The sequence below is a fragment of the Trichosurus vulpecula genome, chromosome 7 (genome assembly GCF_011100635.1).
Source record: "Trichosurus vulpecula isolate mTriVul1 chromosome 7, mTriVul1.pri, whole genome shotgun sequence".
NCBI classification, from domain to species: domain Eukaryota; kingdom Metazoa; phylum Chordata; class Mammalia; order Diprotodontia; family Phalangeridae; genus Trichosurus; species Trichosurus vulpecula.
Window position 1 is genome coordinate 31,974,366 of NC_050579.1, and position 18,216 is coordinate 31,992,581.

At 58.2% G+C, this 18,216-nt stretch overlaps 1 protein-coding gene across 2 annotated transcripts; it reads right to left on the reverse strand.

Moving 5' to 3' along the window:
- Positions 1 to 832: 832 nt before the first annotated feature.
- On the reverse strand, positions 833 to 4,941 carry HIC1 (HIC ZBTB transcriptional repressor 1). Of its 2 annotated transcripts, none has more exons than XM_036767944.1 (2): positions 4,818 to 4,941; positions 833 to 3,165 (listed from the first exon to the last, which is right to left on the reverse strand). In XM_036767944.1, exon 2 carries the CDS (start codon positions 3,146 to 3,148, stop codon positions 947 to 949), a length of 2,202 nt encoding a protein of 733 aa, XP_036623839.1. In that variant the 5' UTR covers positions 3,149 to 3,165; positions 4,818 to 4,941; the 3' UTR covers positions 833 to 946. The 2 variants fall into 2 exon arrangements, with proteins under 2 accessions (XP_036623839.1, XP_036623837.1); XM_036767942.1 differs by lacking the exon at positions 4,818 to 4,941 and adding an exon at positions 3,635 to 3,917.
- Positions 4,942 to 18,216: the final 13,275 nt, after the last annotated feature.

Sequence of the window (18,216 nt, forward strand, 5' to 3'; positions counted from 1 at the left end):
GTCGGTTACTGCTTTATTGCTGTTGGTTCGAGTATAGAAAATGGAATCGGCTCGGGGAGAGCCTGTGTACACGGTAAGAAATATACAAACTCGAGGAATTGGGAGGGGGGGCGGGTGCTAGGAGGCGGCCGTTTGGGCCCAGCCTTGCCTAGCCTAGGCCAGGGGCAGCCCGGGACGCATGCAATAAATATCGTCCCGGGCCCCAAGGGAAAGGAGAGGTGGAAGGACTTGGGAGACGGGGTCTGGGGGCTCCTCCCTCCCATCTCGCCTCACAGGGGCTGCGGTCGGAAAGCTAAGTGGGCCCCGGGGGCTGGTGCCACTTGTGCAAAATGAGGAACTTCACATTATCGGTCCCAGGGCAGGGGCGGGGGCACCCCCGGGCCGGCTCAGTCCTCCCCCCGCCTCCCGATTTGCCCTGGCCCTGGCGCCGATTGATTCACAGTGAGAACGGGTGCAGACGCAGTGGCCGGAGGTAGGGCTGGGAGCGCCCCCACAGTGAACCCCAGCGCGGCGGCTGTAGCAGCTCAGGGGCCAGTCAGCTCCCGGGATCGGGAGCGGGAAGACGGGGCCGAGGAACCACAGGAAGAGGCGCGGCTGAGACCGCGGCGTGGGGGCGGGGCAGGGTCGGGGTCTCCTTTGGTTGAAGCTATTATCAAAAATAGAAATCTCCCTTTCCCACCCCCCCACCCACCCCCCCACTCCATTCCCGGGCCTCCCCCCCCACCCACCCCGCCCGGGCTAAGGCACAAAGCGGTTCCGCCCGGTGTGGCCTTGGGGCCGGCCGGGGAGGGGCGGGGGTTAGAGGGGGAAGGGGGCTGCCTCGGTTGCTCGTTGCCGTTGCTGCTGTCCCTCCCGGGGCGGGAACTTCTCTCCGCCCCCATTTCCCACCCCACCCGGCGAGGGTGATGCAGTGCAGTCCCCGCTCCGGGCTGGGGAGAAGGGATTTCTAAGTAGGGGAGAAGCGGTCAATGGTCCGGCCGTCGGGTCCCCCCGCTAGGTGCGCGCTCTGGCTCAGCACCTCGGCCGCCTTGTCCGGGCTCAGCCCCAGCTGCTCGGCCGTGAACTTGGCCAGCGGGTAGAGGCTCTCGAGCGCCGCTTTGGGGTCGTGCAGGAAGTGCGTGGTCTGGGCCAGCAGCTCGGCCGCCGCCGCCGCCTTGTCTTGCTGTTTGAGGCCCAGCTGCTCGGCCGTGAGCCGTGCCACCGCGAAGACTCCCTCGGGGAAGTCGAGCTTAGCTTTACCGTCGGGGCCCGGCGCGCCGGGCAGGCCGCCCAGGCCCGCCAGCGCCCCGGCCGCGCCGCCGCCCGCGCCCACGGCGTGCATCTTCATATGGCTGATGAGGTTGCGCTGCTGCGCGAACTTGCCCCCACAGACCTGGCACTCGTAGGGCTTCTCCCCCGAGTGTATGCGCATGTGCTCCGTGAGCCGGTACTGGCGAGTGAAGCGCATGCCGCACGCGTCGCAGGCGAAGGGCTTGAGACCCAGGTGGCTGCGCATGTGGCGGGTCATGGTCCCGCGCTGCGTGAACTTCTTGCCACAGATGGTGCAAGGGTAAGGCCGCGTCAGCCAGTGCGTCTTCTCGTGCTGCCGAAGAGTGGCCGGGTCCTTGTAGCTCTTGTCACACGAGGCGCAGCGGTAGGGCCTCAGCAGCTCGCCCAGGCCCCCAGGTCCCCCGGCCCCCTTGTCCCCGCCGCCGCCTCCACCGAAGGGGGGTCCCAGGCCTGCTGCGCCCACGGCCGCCGCTTCGGCCGCCTCCACCCTCCCGTAGAGCGCCTCCTCCTCCTCCACGTGCGCCTCGACGTGCGCGTTGAGCTGCTCCGAGCTGGGGAAGCCCTTGTCGCACGGGATGCACACGTAGCGGTTGTCGCCGAAGCTCTCAGGCTCTCTGTAGGTCAGATGAGGGCAGTGGTAGCTGGCCAGGTGGCCCCCGCCCGGGCTCGGCTCCTCGCTGCTGCCGGTCTCCTCGCTGCTGCTCTTGTAGTCGTCTGCGTCGGGCCCGGGTCCGTCCAGGCCCACCCCCGGATAACGGGGCGGCGGCAGGGGCAGCGGAGGGCCCCCAGGCGAGTCCCCCTCGTCTGCAGGCTCTTCAGCCCCGCCGCGCTCCCCGGGGGAGCCACGATCCCGTCCGAGCTCGTCCCCGTAGCTTCCCAGGCCCGGCTCGGCCTTCATCCAGCGGTAGATCAGCGCAGGCCCATCCGGTCGTCCCGGGGGCTCAGACCCGGGGCTGCCTCCCGGCCGAAACGGGTCGAGAGGCGGCCCGGCCTCCTCCATTTTCTGGAAGGGCAGGGGCAGCGGCAGGGGCAAAGGCAGGGGCAACGAGAGCGGCGGCTCCTTGTAGGCGGCCCCAGGTGGGCTGCTGTCGTGGCGCGAAGGTGCTTCGCGCTCGCGTTCCCCGGGGTGCGGCCTCTCGGGGGCAGCCGCTGGGCCCGGGGGGCTCTTCTTGGACAGGTCCAGGCCGCAGAGCGGGGAGCAGCGGCGCTCCGGGGCGCACAACGACGGCGGCGGCGGCGGCGGCGGTGGCTGAGGGGGCGCGGGACCCGAGGCGTACAGCTCAGCACAGTGGGTGTTGACCGGCGCCTCGGCTCCTGGGGGCAGCTCTGCGGCCGAGGCCTGTGGCGGCGGAGGCCCGGAGGGCGCGCCACCCGGGTAGCAGGCCTGGATGACTGGCGTAGTGGCACGCAGGCCTCGGCCAGGCCTCACGTATGGCGCGTAGCCGCCGCTGCCCCCGCCCCCGCGCAGGTGACAGTACTTGCCGTGTCGCTTGAGCCGCTTTTTGCATAGGGACACGAGGTCCGGGATCTGCAGGTAGCTAGCGGCGGCCAGAACTGCGCCCAGACTGGGCTCGGCCCCGGGCGCAGCCGCCGCAGCTCCATCCGCGCCGTCGGCCAGGCGGCCGGTATAGATGAAGTCCAGGACTAAGCGAAAGACCGCGGGGCTGACCATGTCATGGTCCAGGTTGAGCAGGTTGTCGTGGACCACCAGGGACTTGAGGTAGGCGCTGCTGGCCGCCAGCACGTTCTTGTGAGCCCGGAAGAGTGCGTTCTGCACCACGATGATCACGTCGCAAAGGAACCCTTTGGTGCGTTGGCTGTTGAGCTGCAGCAGCAGCTGTCTGGAGTGTCCTGGCGCCTCCATTGCGTCCAGCATCATCTGCCCTGTGCTCCCACCTGTGGGGACACACGCGACACGACAGGACAGACACAACATACACATACACACACACACACACACACACATACACACACACACACAAGCACAGACAAGGTCAGAGCGGATGCTCATGGGGCCTCTCTCTCCACCCTACCCCGCTCCGGCCTCCCTTCTACACTGCCTGCCTCAGACGGGGGACGCGGGAGTTGCCCTGCTCGGCCCCCATCTGATGACCTGGGCCACCTGAGCCCGAAAGGCAGCATGACCTGGACCCCAGGAGGAGGGAGAGGACCAGAAAAGCAGGGGAGGAGGTCGTCCCCTCTCTCCGGCTGTCTTCTTGGTAGAAGAGGCCAGTTGAGAAAGAGACTGAGTGCCCAAGGCCGAGGTCCCGGTACAGAAGTCGGGGGCCCGGCGGGGATGGCAAGCGGGGAGTTTCCAAAAATAAATCCACTTAGGGGGGAAATTTTCCGCATCGGAAGGAGTTACCCGATTTAAAGGAAATATCCGCTTCAGAAAAAGTCATTCAGTCCAGAGGGGAGTGTCTCATTGGGGGGAAAAATTATCCGATCGAGATGAAATTCGTTCTTTCGCAAAAAGTCCGGTTTTAGGAAAAGTTAGTGGGTTAGTGGGGAAATGCTGTGGGTAGTGGCATCGGCATCTGCATCAGCCACAGCTGGTGGGTCGGGGTCCAGGCTCCGGCCGAGGCAGTAGAGGCTCCTCCACGCCGAGCCGGCCGGCCCGGGACCGTGGCCGAGGGGGAGCGGCTACCGCTGCCGGAGCCGGGGCCGAAGGGGAGCGGCTACCGCGGCCACGGGCAGAGCGCGAAGGGCCCGGGCCGCCAGCGGGGAGGGCGTTATATCGGGGCAGGAGGCTGCAGCAGGAAGCAGGTGGGGGGGGGAGGGGGGAGCCACGCAGCTCCCGGGGGAGGGAGGGGGCAGCGCCCCGGGCACGGCGCGGACTCAGCGGCCCTGACCCCGCTTCGATCGCCTCAGCGCCCCGCCCGCCGGCCGGCCAGCTCTCTCCCGGGAGGCCCCCGAGCTCACTCCCGAGCCCCTCGGCTGCTCCGCCCGGCCAGCCCGCCGAGGGACAAGAACTTGGGGAAAGTTTCTCAACTTGGGATGGGCCGGGAGCGGGAGGCAGGCTAGCGGGCCCCTGCCGCGCCCCTCCCGGCACGCCTCGTCCCTTCGCATCCCTCGCCCTGCCCCGGGTCCCAGCCCATCCCGTCTCTTCCCGTCCCGGACTCCAGTGGCGGCGCCGCCCTCCCCTAGCCTCCACAGCCCGTTACCTGCGGCCCCCGCTCCCGCCGGCCGGCCGGCCGGACTCCGCGATCGCTCCTCGCTCGCTCGCTCCGGGCCGCCCCGCCCTCCCTCCAGCCGCCCCTCTGCCAGGCGCCGGGCCGTGCCAGGCCAACGGCCCGCTGCCAGCTCCGCCCGCCCCCCCCCCCCGCCCATGTGCGGGCAGAGCCCGGGCCCCGAGCCGCTGACCCCCCGGTGAACCCGGCGCCGCGGGCGGCCGGGAAGAGGATGCGCCGCGCTCCCCCCCGAGCCCCGAGGCAGCGCCGCGGCGGGAGGCTGTCCCAGCCCCAGGCTCCCAGCCCCAGCCCCGGCCCCGGCTCCCGCCCCGACCCCGAGCCTGCCGTCCCATCTCCGCGCCCGGCCCCGGGACCCACCTGGGGGGCATGTCGGAAGCCCCGAGCCCGGCTGCCGGCGAATCCAGGTGGAGAGGTGGCCGCGCTCCGCTCCGCCCGCCGGTCTCCCGGCCGGTCGGTCCTCCCTCCCGTCCGTCCTCCCCGCGTCCCGGCCGCGTCTCAGCCCCGCCGCCCGCTCCGCACACTCTTATCTGGAGTGGCCCGGGCCGGGCCGGGCTCCTGGGGGATGGCGCCACCTGGCGGTCGCAAGCGAGCACTGCAGCCCCGGAGCCGAGAGGCCCCGCGCACCTGGGCCCTGGGGCGCGCAGGTGCGCCCCCTCGTTTCCCCACGCCTCTCGCAGCTGTGTCTCTGGAGGGCTCCACCCCCACCGACCCCGCCTCACGGGACAGATGCTGCCCCAGGCCCCGCTTAGCGTGAGGAGTCAGGGGTGGGGGAAAAGTTGGGATGCGCCCCGTCCCTACCCACACACACACACACACACACGCCTCAGTTCACAAGGGGGAGTCTCAGGTAGGATTGGGAGTGTGAGTCTAAAAGAGACCACCCCCCCATTAAAGCGTGGCCAGGACTGTGGACATGGCCAAGGAGATTGGGGATCTGGCTTCAAATTGAACGCTCCGCAACTGACTAGTTGTGTGACCTTAGTCAAGTCACTTCCCATCTCTTGGTCCTAGTTTACTCCTCTGCAAAATGTGGGAATTGGCCTAAATGACCTTTGAGGTTTTTGCTGGCTCTGGAAACCTTTCGCATTTTATTCAACTCTAGTCGAAGACACTAAGACCATCATCACACTGTGTCGACAGTGCAGCAGCCCCCACCTCGGGGATCCGGCTTCAACAGGCGGAGTGCGCACATCTAAGCATACATTCAGGGGCACATAGGCTCTCGTAGAGTCCTGATGCTGCCTTCACGCCTGCACAATGCTTCTTCCCTCACGCACACTTGCTGCTGCCGCCGCCGTCGCCTCCTCCTCGTCCTCCTCGTCCTCCTCGTCCTCAGGCTCTTCGTCGTCGTCCTCCTCGTCGTTGTCCTCCTCCTCGTCTTCATCCTCCTACCCGTCCTCGTCCTCCTCCTCCTCCCCACCCATCTCACAACTTCTACAGGTACTCGACGGGCAGCCTTGCTGTGGTCTGGAAAAAGGTGCTAGAGATACTGTGTCTCGAAGACACCAGGCAACAGACAGCCATCCCAACGCCTCAGGCCGAGCCTCTCCTGATAGTCCGTCCCGTCAGCGGAATGGCTTGTTGGGAGAGAGGTGGGGAATAGGCACTGTTTCTAATAAGGGTCCAAGCGCAAGGTGTGTGTGGTGGGGCAGGGAACAAGCGGGCTTCAAACCTGCGCTTTACAAGGAGAGTTCCCCTCCTTCATTCCCAAGGTACCTTTGACTCCCTTGGGACAGCCCCCTCCCTTTCCCTCTTGCAACAGCCCCGGATTCCCCAGTTGGGAGATGACTCTGTCCCACGCACGATTCATGCTTCCTGTGGGGGCGAGGGCACTTCGGAGAAGCAAGCAGCCCAGGGTACAGGGGTCCATCACACGCAGACAGATAGGCGGCCCGAAAATCTCCCTGTGTGCCCCTCCTAAACAGCCCAGTCACACCTAACCTAATCCTCCTGGTCCCTCTGCATTTAGGCCGCCAGGACCACAGCAGAAGAGGCTGCATTATGCTGCCTGCACAGCTCATTAGTACGGAGAGGGGGGAGCTGTGTCCCCGCTCGCTTCGCCTATATGTTGGGGTAGCGAGGACCCCATGTTGGGCATTCAGCGGCCAGAGCCTCTGATCGGCTCCACCGTCCCCCATCTTCTCCTCCCTAATGGTGGAGGGAGGGTTGGGGGGCGGGGATGGTGATGGCGGTGGTGGCGCGAAACGTTGCCATGGTAACCGATGAGGTTTGTACAGATCTCTCCTCCAAGACCTTGGGGAACCTGGCAACCGGGCCGGGGGCTGCGGTGGACAGGAGGCGGAGCGCCCTTCGTATTCTCCCGCCCCCAGCTCTGTCCTCAGCCAGTGGCCCCACGGGGAGGTCGGGGCTGAGTCACCCTGCGGTGGGCATAGGCGGGTATCATGAAGTTAATCCTCGGGCGTGGGAACAAATTCCCCTGGAATCTCCGGTGCTCGGGGACCGGGCAGAGCCTCAGGGCCCTTCTCTGGACCCCCTCCAACCAGGTGACTGGTTCTCACTTTGCCCTAAGCTTTTCCCCAAGCCAGGGACTGGAGGGCCCGGAATTCACAGTGATGTTGAGGAGCTTCCTAGCAGCAGGGACTGCGTTCAAGGCACCCTGGTTTACCCAGAGGCCTGGAACTTTTTCATCCCTTGCTAATTTTCTAAGTTCCAAGTGCCACCGTCTCTAGTTCCCCCAGAGCAGACACCAAGGTCTTCGGCGCCCTCCAGAGGCGCTTCCAGCCCTCGGCGGATTCACCTCATGGCTGGCTTTTGACAACTCCCCACCCCGCCCCCATGCTGCCCCAGACCAATCTCCCCGCCAGTCTGAGACGCCGGTCTGGGCTAGGAAGAGCACCACTGTCCCCGTTCGGTATCTGGGCTTTGGCGTCCCTGTTCCCAAATTGTTGCCCTTACTGTGGAGGATTACATTCCCATCTCCATGTCTTGTCATTCCTCTTTCCCCGGGTTTCCTCCTCTCTCTCTTCCCAGGCTCTTCTGCTCACTCCTCCCCTGTATCTCCATGCTTCTCTGTGTCCCTAATCCCTGTCTCCATCCCCTCTTTACAGCCAGCACCCCTTTCAGAGCTGGCTCCACCATCTTTACCCTTCTCCATCCATCATTTCTCTATCCTCTGTTCCTACTCTATCCAACTCCTTATCCTCTACTCCCTTCTTCAGTTTCCATGCCATCTTTTCCTTCTCTCCATCCCCTTCTTTCCTGTCTCCATCCTTCTTTTGGTCCACTATCTTCATCTCTCTCTGCCTCATTCCCATTTTCCTGTCTCCCAATATTTCCGTCCTCATTCGTTGTCCCCATCTCTCATCCTACATCCATTCCCTCCGATCCTCTGTTCCTCCTTGTTCCCCTCTCTACCTACGTCTCTCCATCCCACAAGCCCTTTATCTCGGCCTTTCCCCTTACTCCCCTGTTCTCCCCACCCAGGACCTCTTAGGTTTACTCCTTCCCAATTTTCCAGGCAACATTTAATACTGCTCTCTCTCCTCTCCCCAACTCCAGGGCTCGATCCTTCCCAGTATCTCCCAATACTCTCAACACCTACCCATTTCTCTTGAAGAACTCCTTTGCCTTCCACCCCAATTCCATGCTTTGGATCAGTTAATTCCCTACTTCGTTCTCTCCCTTTCCCCTCTCCAGGAGGGCATCATCTCTGCTCCTTCAAGTTTCTCTTCCATTTGAGGGGGGGAGTGCAAAGGAGGGAAAGATTATGCTCCTTGCAGAGGAGCCCCTTTTCAGCCAGCCCTACTTGCTCCATCAACCTTCTTGCCCAAGTCAGAACCATCACCCCCTCCCCACACACACACCTGACCTCTTTTTCATGTGGTCTTTCTCCCCTTCCATTCCTATCTGTCCCTCCTAATTCTGCCTCTGCCTCTGCCTCTGAGATGACCACATTAGCTAAGTTGGTCAAGTGACTAGACCCATAGCTCTGTCCTCAACAAAAAGGGGTCTTTTTCAACCCATCTCTCTCTATTCCCTTCCCTTTCCCATTTCTGGCTTTCTCTTACAGAATCCTTTTTCTCCCAGTCTGAACTAATCTCACCCATTGCATTTCACCCATGAGACTTCTCCAACTGGATGAGAAGTAAGCACAGGCTTAAAGAACATTCTGCTCCTTACCTTACCCTTACCCTGCCTCCCCCACCCCATGTCCATGGGATGAGCATGGATGTATGTATTCACATGAATCTCTTACACTCCTAGGCAGTGAATGGCAAAGAAGCAGGTGCTGGTCCTCTACCTCACCCACAGTCCTCTGCATCAGCTAAGTTTCACTCTTCACCTCACCCTTCCTAGGCCTCACTTTAAAGTCTTCTTTCACCCACCCAACTCTACCTAGCTAGTGGCTCAGCCAAAGAGGGACAGGGCCTCCTCCTTCAGCCCCCACATCCTCACGAGGATGCTCTCCTTACAGGGTATATGCATGTTGAGGATCTTCTTTTTTGTGACTCTGTTCACCAAAATCCCCCTCATTTCTATCCAAGTGGATTCAAGTCCGCCTCTCTAAGAACCCACTCCCCCTCCACCCCTCCTCCTCTCGATCCCTCCCTTTCCCTGCAAGTAAGGAAGGGAATTACAGACCCTCTCTATCTAGTTTGTAGAACCAGTGCTGATGGGGGCCTCGAAGGCTGTCTAGCCAGCCATCCCTTTTACAAATGAGGAGCCAGATGCTTCAAGAGGTGAAATAAGAGACAGGCTGAAAGTCACACAGTGTCTGCTTCATGGCCAGCACTTTTTTCATTTTCAGTACCAATAAAAAGTCTTCACCTGTTTAGACCCCTACTTCCAAACTTCCCTCCCTCTCCCGTTTTTCTACTGACACCTGGATAGACCTTTGTCAGGGTCAGGGACCATTGGATTTAGAGCTAGGAGGAATCTTAGGCTTTCTAATGCAACCTCCCCCCTCATTTTTACTGACAAGGAAACTGAGGATGAGGATAGCATGTCTAGATCTGGCACTGTTTCCACTGGCCCCATGACTGCCCTACATCTCCCAGACTGGGCTTCTCCCCATGGTTTGCCTCCACCTGCCAGGCTAATGGGGCGTCCCCTCCCATTTACTTCCTGCTCTCCATTCCTCCTACGCCTGGCTGCTTCATCCAAAAAAAAAAAAACCCTCTCATACTGTTCAGGCTCTCCGTTTGACCTCCAGGGTCTCTCCAACCAGCTACAGCACAAGCTGTTGCCTCTATATGCTCGTCCCTCTCGCCTCCCCAAAGAAGGACAGTCTTTCATTTTCCCTCCTTCCCTTTCTCTTTCTTCCTCCCTCTTTTCTCCTTCTCTCTTCCCCCTCTCCTTTCCTTCCTTCTTTCCCGTTTCCCTCTGTCTTCCTTCCCTCCCTGCTTCCCCTTCCTGCCACACCCCCTAGGAGGTGACGTCGCTGACGTTGTCGTGAAGGTGGTTATGACGCTGCAGTGGCGGGCTCTGTGATGTCACAGAGCCGCTTGTTGGAGAGTGGAAGTGTGTTGGGGGGACCCAGGTGGAGGGAGCTCTTTCTCTCCAACCTATGAAGAAGCCATCGCCTGATTCCCCAAGCTCAGGAGCTAAGAACCGGCAAGAGGCACAGGACTTCCTTCTCTGCCTAGGCAGATACTATCAGAGTTAATAACACTGGCTGGCATGATTATATAGCTCTTTACCCTATACAGATTATTTTATATATATGCTCTTGTTCGAGCTTCACCAAAGGCCTGTGAAGTAGACAGGTGGTACGGGAATAATCCCCCCTATTTTACAGATTAGGAAACTGAGACTGAGAGATGTCATATGATTTGCCTGAGTTCACCCAGCTAGTAAGGGCCAGAGTCTAACTCGAACCCAAGTCCTCTGTATCTGATTCTAGATCCGATGCTTTCCACCATACCATAGCTGAATCAAACCAGGACTGGAACCTCGGTCTGATTGGCTATTTTCCTTCTTCGGATGACTTAAATGTTTTCGCTGATCCCTTAGACCACCAGGCACTGTTGCCTCCCCAATCCGAGGCAGCGCAGGTGCAGAATACCCCTGGAGTGGAGATACGCCCCCCTCTGGGCCCATAAGAACAGCCCCGAGACTGAATGAATAGAAATGTAATTAGCTGTGGTCACCTGTTCCTCTTCAACCCTCCACCCCCCATCTTCTATCGTTTCTCTCCAGGAAGGACCCTCACACACACACCGTTGGGGCTACCAGAGAATTTAACATCTTCCGGCCCCAGGGTCCTAAGCTAGTGATGACCCCTTTCTGAAACGGTTGCCCCCCTCCTACAGTCACCCAAAGACACACTACATATTTGCCCCTTCCTCTCCGGCTCCCCCTCCCTTGGCAGCCGCCGCTATAAATAGCCCCTCTTCCAGTTTCCTAAATTCCCTGCTGACGTCGGAGCTACGTCAGTGTGTAGGAGCCGCGGCCGCATGAATGAGGAGCCGGCCGGAGTACTATCCCAGCTATAAAAGCTGCGGCGCGGTGGCGACGGCTGCGGGAGCTGAGCGGCGGGGCTGGGGCGCCAGGCATCCAGTCGTCCAGCCGACCGTCTGTCCGCCTGCCTCTAGGTAAGAGGGGCCCGGGAGGGGTGGGAGGTGAAGGTGAGTTAGGCGGGGGAGGGACTGAGCGGTGGCGGAGAGTGCAGGGAGACCAGAGGGCGTCCAGGGAGCACCAGGGGGCCGGCCCGGCACGTGCTGCTTCCTGGCTGCCCTGTCCCTCCCTCTCTGTCGGAGACCGCCCCCGCTCGACCTCCGGAGGATCCCTTGGACCCCAGGAAGTGTGGAGGGCTTTGCCGTAGCCATGTTAGAGCTCTCTCCACCTGGGAAGCCCCTAGGTGGATTGGGTAGGTGGAACCACATAGCTCTCTCTCTCTCTCTCTCTCTCTCTCTCTCTCTCTCTCTCTCTCTCTCTCTCTTTCTCTCTCTCTCCTCTCCTCTCCTCTCCTCTCCTCTCCTCTCCTCTCCTCTCCTCTCCTCTCCTCTCCTCTCCTCTCCTCTCCTCTCCTCTTCTCTCTCTCTCTCTCTCTTTCCTCCTCTTTTCTCTCCGTCCTTCCCCCCCTCCTGAGTTGCACCCATCCACCCACTTCTAGATCCCTGGGACAAGGCTGCAGCAAAACCACACCGTCTCGGTCCCTCCATTCCCCGGCTTCTGTCCCAGAGGGAGAGTGGAAGAGCCAGACGCCAAGAGCTGGCCCTGTCGGGTTCCTCTGGTTCCTGCGCCATCCCAGGCGGGGGATGGGGGGGGGTGGGGAAGATGGGGAGACGAGAATCCGCCACCTTTCCACTCCTCTGCCCCTAGTGCGGCTCCACACGCCTACCTCGCCTTCCCCCCGAGGGCCCCATCCCTCTGGACTTCTGTCCCCCAATTCGGTAGCTCCACGCATCCCCGCCCCCTCTCTGCAGCGGCGGTGGCTTGGTGACTCAGCCTCGGCGGCCAGAGCTGGGGGTGGGGGTGCGGGAGAGGGAAGGACGTGCTTCCCACTGCCGCCCTGCCCCCAGTAGAGCCACTCCGTTTTCCCGGGCTTCGATGGACTTCGAGTCTTTCCAGGAACCCCTTCCTCGCATTTCTCTCATCTCCGGGAGATCCAGCCCATCTCCTTTAACCTGTCCAGATCCCCCGCTCGAAGCTGCCTTCTCTCTCTTACAAACATCCCCCTCCCTCCACTCTGATCCACCTCCCACCCCCTCCCATGCTGAGAGCTCCCGAGGCTCGGAGCTGTCCTCTCAGCACCAGGAGCAAGAAGAGAGGCCGGGTTGCTGCTGGAGCTCGTTCAGAGTCCCGCCTCCAATCCTTCCCCCCTCCACGTCTCCTCTCCCAAACCCCTTCCCCCCTCAGCCACCGGAACTGCCCCCTCCTTTTCCCCTCCCCCGCTGCAGCCTCCCACGTCACATTGGTTCTGACGTCAGGGGCCGCGTGCTGAGCCCCCATGCTCTGACACTTTGTGGGGGGAGGGGGAAGAGGGGGAGCCTTTAATACTGGGGGTGCGTCTATCTCTCCTGGCAGCTCAAGCTCCAGCCGCTTGCCCCATCCCCTTTCCAGAGTCGCTGCAGAGGCGGCAGGAGGAGGATTCATTCAGGTCCGGCCCGGGCAGCGCGCCGGCACCTTGGCTCTAGACTGCTTACTGCCCGGGCCACCCTCAGTAACAGTCTCCAGTCACGGCCACCGACGCCTGGCCCCCGCCCCTGGACACCCGGACACTCGTGGAAGCCTCGCAGACTCCCACCGCCCCTTTCAACATCTCTGCCCCAGAACCTCTTCTGGGCTCCCTCGCCACCCCACTGTTGCAAATTTTACTCCCTGAATGTAGCCCCAGACGATGCCCAAGACCCCAGACCCGACAATGCAGACGAGTCCCAAGGGGTGGGGTGGGGCCCAGGGTTTGGTAAAAGCTCTGCCTCCCCAGCATGGGGCCCCCTAGGCTCTGGGCAGTCCTCCTGTCCGAGGGCCCATCTTTGGAGCTATCCGTGGTGCTGATCCCAGCGGACTGCTTCTCTTGTAACCAGCCCGAGCCTCAGCTGCAGGGCTGCGACTGAGCCCCTAGCCAAGGCTCCAGTGCAGGCTTGCAGGTCGTGGGCGTATATGCAGACCCTGCGGATAATGCCGCAGTCCACTCCCAGGCTGCTGCCCCGGACATCGGGGACTACAGGACCCCTGCCTGGAGAATTTCACGGCAGAAGCAGGGCTATACATCTATGGCCTTAAGCACGCAGTACCACAGCCAAGCCCTTTTGGGTCCGGGGCCTGCTCCGCCTGAGCGGCCTCCCCCGGAACTGCGCCGACCCCTCTCTTCTCCAACACCCCCTTTTCCCCCGGCTCGCCCCCCACAACCTAGCTTTAGCCCCCGCCGCAGGCTCTGACGTCAGGAAGCTACGCAGATGCCGTCACTCGCGCGCCCCACCCCTCCGCCCCCGCGTCTCCAGGGCAACCGTGGCTTTCGATTGTTACTGTGGGAACCGGGGGTAACAGTCTACAGCCATGGTCGCCCCGCAGCACGCCCACGCGGCCGTTCCCCCCCCCCCCCCCCCGCCCCGTCCCCTCCTCCTCTAGCGCGCGCGCTTATTCGCCCGCCCCGTCTGAGGGCTGGGGAGGGAGGTGGGACTGTAGGTGGGGCGCATGCTGAGGGGGCGGGGTCAGCAGCTCCCGGTCCCCCACCCCCACCCCTCCACCGGGTGAGGCAGGAACCAGGCACCTATGGAGGCAAAGCATTCTGTCTTCCTCCAACCCCTTGGCACCATTTGCGGATAGGGGACACGGCGTTCCTGAGTCTACAGCTAAACACAGCTCGAGGGGCCGCCCCCGCCGCCGCCGCTCCCCCCACCCCCAAAAAGGAGACCAGCCCCAGACAAAAGCTACTGAAGATCGCGGCCATTTGTCACAGTGAGTCTGTCTGTATCTATGTCTGTCTGTCGCCATGAGTCTGTCTACATTGCCCCTTCTCTCAAATAAATGTCCTTCCCCGTGGCCATCTGTCACCCCCTAGCATCTAGTCACAGCCCACTCCATCCCCTTTTCTCTTGAAAGCCCTCCCTGGCCCAAAATGAGAAAGTGCGGACTTGATGGCAAATCTTCTGTTCAGCCTCTTTATGTTCGTATGCCAATGTCGGACATCTTTGGCACCCGCAGCCTGCAGGCCCTGAATTAGTCAGATCTTCCAGGGATGAATTTGAGAATAGAATTCTTCCAGTGTCTTTCCCCCATGCAAAGAGAAAGAGACACTGGTGAGAATAATCATACTGAGGGCAGGAGACAGAAACACAACGGAGGGAGAGAGGGAGAAAATATGAATGGCTTCATGCAACCTATTATAGGCATAGTCCCTACTCTCCTCCACTAACACGTGTGGCAAAGGTAAATCAAAGAACATGTTCTCCTAGGATACCAGAGTTCAGCCAGGTAAAGCGGCTCTAAGTGCATGTCTCCAGAAAGTCTTAGGGGGATTTCAGCCATAGTGTAGCAGGTATTTCCAGGCAGATAGGCTTTCTGGAGCCCCACTACCCAAACTGTAGGTAGCTATATGTAGGGCCCACTTTGTAGATGGGTAAGTAGGCATCAGATAATGGAGTATCCTAGGCATGAGTCCCTGCGCTGTAGGACAACAGGCTGTGGGTTCAAATTTCCCTGTTCCATCTCTATAAGGAGGGTGAACTTTGCTTTTCTCTTCAATTCCATTCAGGGAAAAAGTCTTGGGGGCCTGAAGCTTCTAGGATGCTGGGGCTAGGATAGATCTGAGATTAGTCTAATTCCTTCATTTTATTCATAAGGAAAATGAGATTATCTAGTAGGAGAAATTACTTCCTCAAGGTGATATAGTGAATTTGTGTCAGAGCTGGGATTAGAACCCAGGTTTTCTGGCTCCTTCTTAACCCTAGTTCTTTTCATTCAGTGTATCACAGATAGCTGGGTAGTTTAGTTCTGCAAACTGTGAGGTGTGGGTGTTTTGTTGGTCTGTGGAAATAGGGAATCAGTTTGTGGAGAGAGGAGGTAGGAAAGAAAGACCAGGAATCAAGCAGAAGGAGAAAGGTGTGTCTAAAACAGAGAAAGGTGGTTCACACTTGATGGGGTAAGATCACAGAACCACAGAATTTTAGATGGGGAAAGAGACTTTTAATCTTTTAATTTTACAAATGAGGAAGCCAAGGCCCAGAGGCCAAGTAATTCATTCAGGAGCCACATACGGGTAAACAGGAGAGCTTGAAATTCTCAGGCAAATGATGAGGCAGTTTCCTTGGGTTTCCTTACAAGACAGCATAGAACAGGGGAAGTGCTGGATTAGGAGTCAGGACCTGAGTTTTACTTCCATCTCTGACACAAATCTAGCTGTGATACTGAGCAATTCAGATCACTTCTGGGCCTCAGTGTCCTCCTCTGACAAATGAGGGCTTTGGTCCTTTATTATTTTAAGAATCATTCTACTCTGCCCATCATCATCATCATCATCATCATCATCATCATCATCATCATCATCATCATGTCTGGAGTTCATTTTGATTGGTTGGTTCCCTTTCTCCTCTCGCCACTAGCCAAAGTACAACAAAAACCTCACCTTTCATTCTTAGGCCCCTGAGAGGTAAGCATTGCATGCATTATTTTCTAGATCAGGAAATGGAGGTGAGGATTCTCACCCCTTCCTCATTTCCCCCAAAGTACTCTCACCTCCCCACAGATTCTTCAAAGTTAGAATGAGGCTTGTGGCTCAAGACTGTGCACATAGCTGCCACGATTCCAGTGCCTGGGACTCGGAGATTTGCAGGGGGAGGTGTAGAGAAAATGGTGTGTTGGGTGGAATGGGAAAGGGGAAAGACAACTCAAAATTCCATAGGGGAACCAAAGCAAAAGGGTTAGGAAGGGGCTGAGAAAGAGAACAAATGAGAATGGATCGAGGGGATAGTGATGAACTCAAGAGGGGCTACCGGCTTATGCGTGAAGACATGAAAGAAGCTTGAATATGCTTCACCTTTCCAAAACAGACTGTTTTGGGTCCTTTCCCCCATTCCACTGTCCTAATCTTTTTGCCACAGACTTACTATATTACTCGAATGTATACTCAGATCTAAGACCAATGGCCAGAGAAAGGAAAGGGATTCAAACCAACAATCTTCATCCCTGGAGTATACCCCTAGGTCATGGTTCCCTGCCATGCCAATCTTTTTTTTTAAGCCCTCTTTTGAAAGGCTTCAGACTGTTTTCCTCTTTGCCAAGTTTTAAATGAGGCTCAGTACCAGATTGTTACTAGGTGTAAAGTTTGGTGAAGATTCTAATCAATACACATTTATAAAGTGCCAGGCACTGTGCTAAAGTGCCGGGGATACAAAAAGGCAAAAGACAGTCCCTGCCCTCAAGGAGCTTATAATCTAATAGGGAAGACAACATGCAAGCAAATATATACAATGCAAACTACAAACAGGATAAATGGGAAAATTAACAGGAAAGACACTGAAATTAAGGGGGTTGGGGAAGGCTTTCTGTAGAAAATGAGGTTTTAGTTGGGACTTAAAGAAAGCTAGGGAGATCAGTAAATGGAGCAGAGGAGAGAGGGAATTCCAGGCATGAGAAAATGGCCAGCAAAAAGAATGGACTGTCTTGTTCATGGTACAGCCAGAAAGCCAGTGGCAGTGGATCAAAGAGTACCTGGTGGGGGGAGTAAGGTGTAAGAAGACTGGACAGGTATTGGGCAGGAGGTGGGGGTGGGAGGGCTATGTTATGCCAAACAGAGCATTTTGTACTAGGAAGCCACTGGCGTTTGCTGAGTAAGGGAATGACACAGTCAGACCAGCACTTTAGGAAAATCATACTGGTGGCTGAATGGGAGGACAGATTGGAGTAAGAAGTATGGGGAGTGGGGAGAGACTTGAGGCAGGAAGACCCCACAACAGGCTATTACAATAATCCAGGGGTGAAGTGATGAGGGCCCAGTCCAAGAGGTGGCAGTGTCAGAGGAAAGTAAGGGGGTATATTTGAGAGAGATGTTGCAAAGGTGAAATCGACAGGCTACAAGAGCATGGATATGGGAGGTGAGAGATAATGAGGAATCCTGGGTGACTCCTACATTGTAAACCAAAGGGACTGGGAGGATAGTGTTGCCCTCTACAATAATACAAGGAAGGTAGTAGGAGTAGGGGAAGGTTTGGGGCAATGATAATGGGTTGTTTTGGACACGTGCAGTTTAAGACGTCTATTGGACATATAATTGGTGATATCTGAAAGGCAGTTGGAGATGCAAGATTGCAGATCTGCAGAGAGTGTAGGGCAGGATAGGGAGAACTGAGTATCATCAGAATGGATTCTCAAATTGTTTGAGCATGTCTCCCTTGTCCCCATTCCTACCACTCTGCCAGGAGGAATTAAATTGCTGCCCTCATTAGGCAGGCTGGGGGAACACAGAACCCAGGCCTTAGTCCCTGAAATCAAACACTAACTCCTTAGGAGGTGGGGCCATAACCTAGAAATGAAAGGAGTATGTATAGAGAGGTGCCAGTCTTTGTGGCTTATTGGTGATACAAGGGTTTTCCCTTGCCTCAGAATCAGTCTGGAAGGACAGTATCACATGGTGACATAACTGAGGCTGGAGCTAAGCACTAAATGGAACAAGAAGGTAGAGGGCAGTGTGGGGAATGGGGGGGTGGTGGAGGTATGGGGGCAGGAACATCTCAAGAGTAGTGACTGGGAAGCCCCTAACTGTGCTCTAGGGCAAGGTTGTTGGGCTTAGCTCAAGCTGCTACACAGAAAAGATTCCAGAAGCTGTCCTGTGACTCAATTCAACCAGAACTGGGTATTCACCTTGCTCTTCCCTGGGACTCAGAGGACCTTGGTAGCCCGAGGGTGGCACTGCAGAAAGCCTAAGCCCATCCTTGGAGGTAGAAAGGCCATGCTACAGATGAAACCCTGGGAAGAAGCTCTAAGTAGGATGAGGTTCAGAGCACAGTAAATGGAAGGGGGTAAGTGGTATGTACATGGTAAGGAGAGCTGACTAGACCTAAATCCAGCAGCTTAGGCAGTACTTCACTAGGCACCTATGACCAAGCTGGGCAAGAAATCCTTTTCCTCTTCATCCATGGACAAAGCGCCTTCAGGAGGAGAACAAAAATGGAAAATTCGAACAAGAAACTCTGGTGGGTGTGTGTGTGTGTGTGTGTGTGTGTGTGTGTGTGTGTATGTGTGTGTGTGTTTTGTACACACTTGTCCTGGGGGCACACGGCTGATACCCTCACTCAGCAACTACCCAGGGTACCACATTTACACTCATCCATTCAAAAAGTATTTATTAAACACC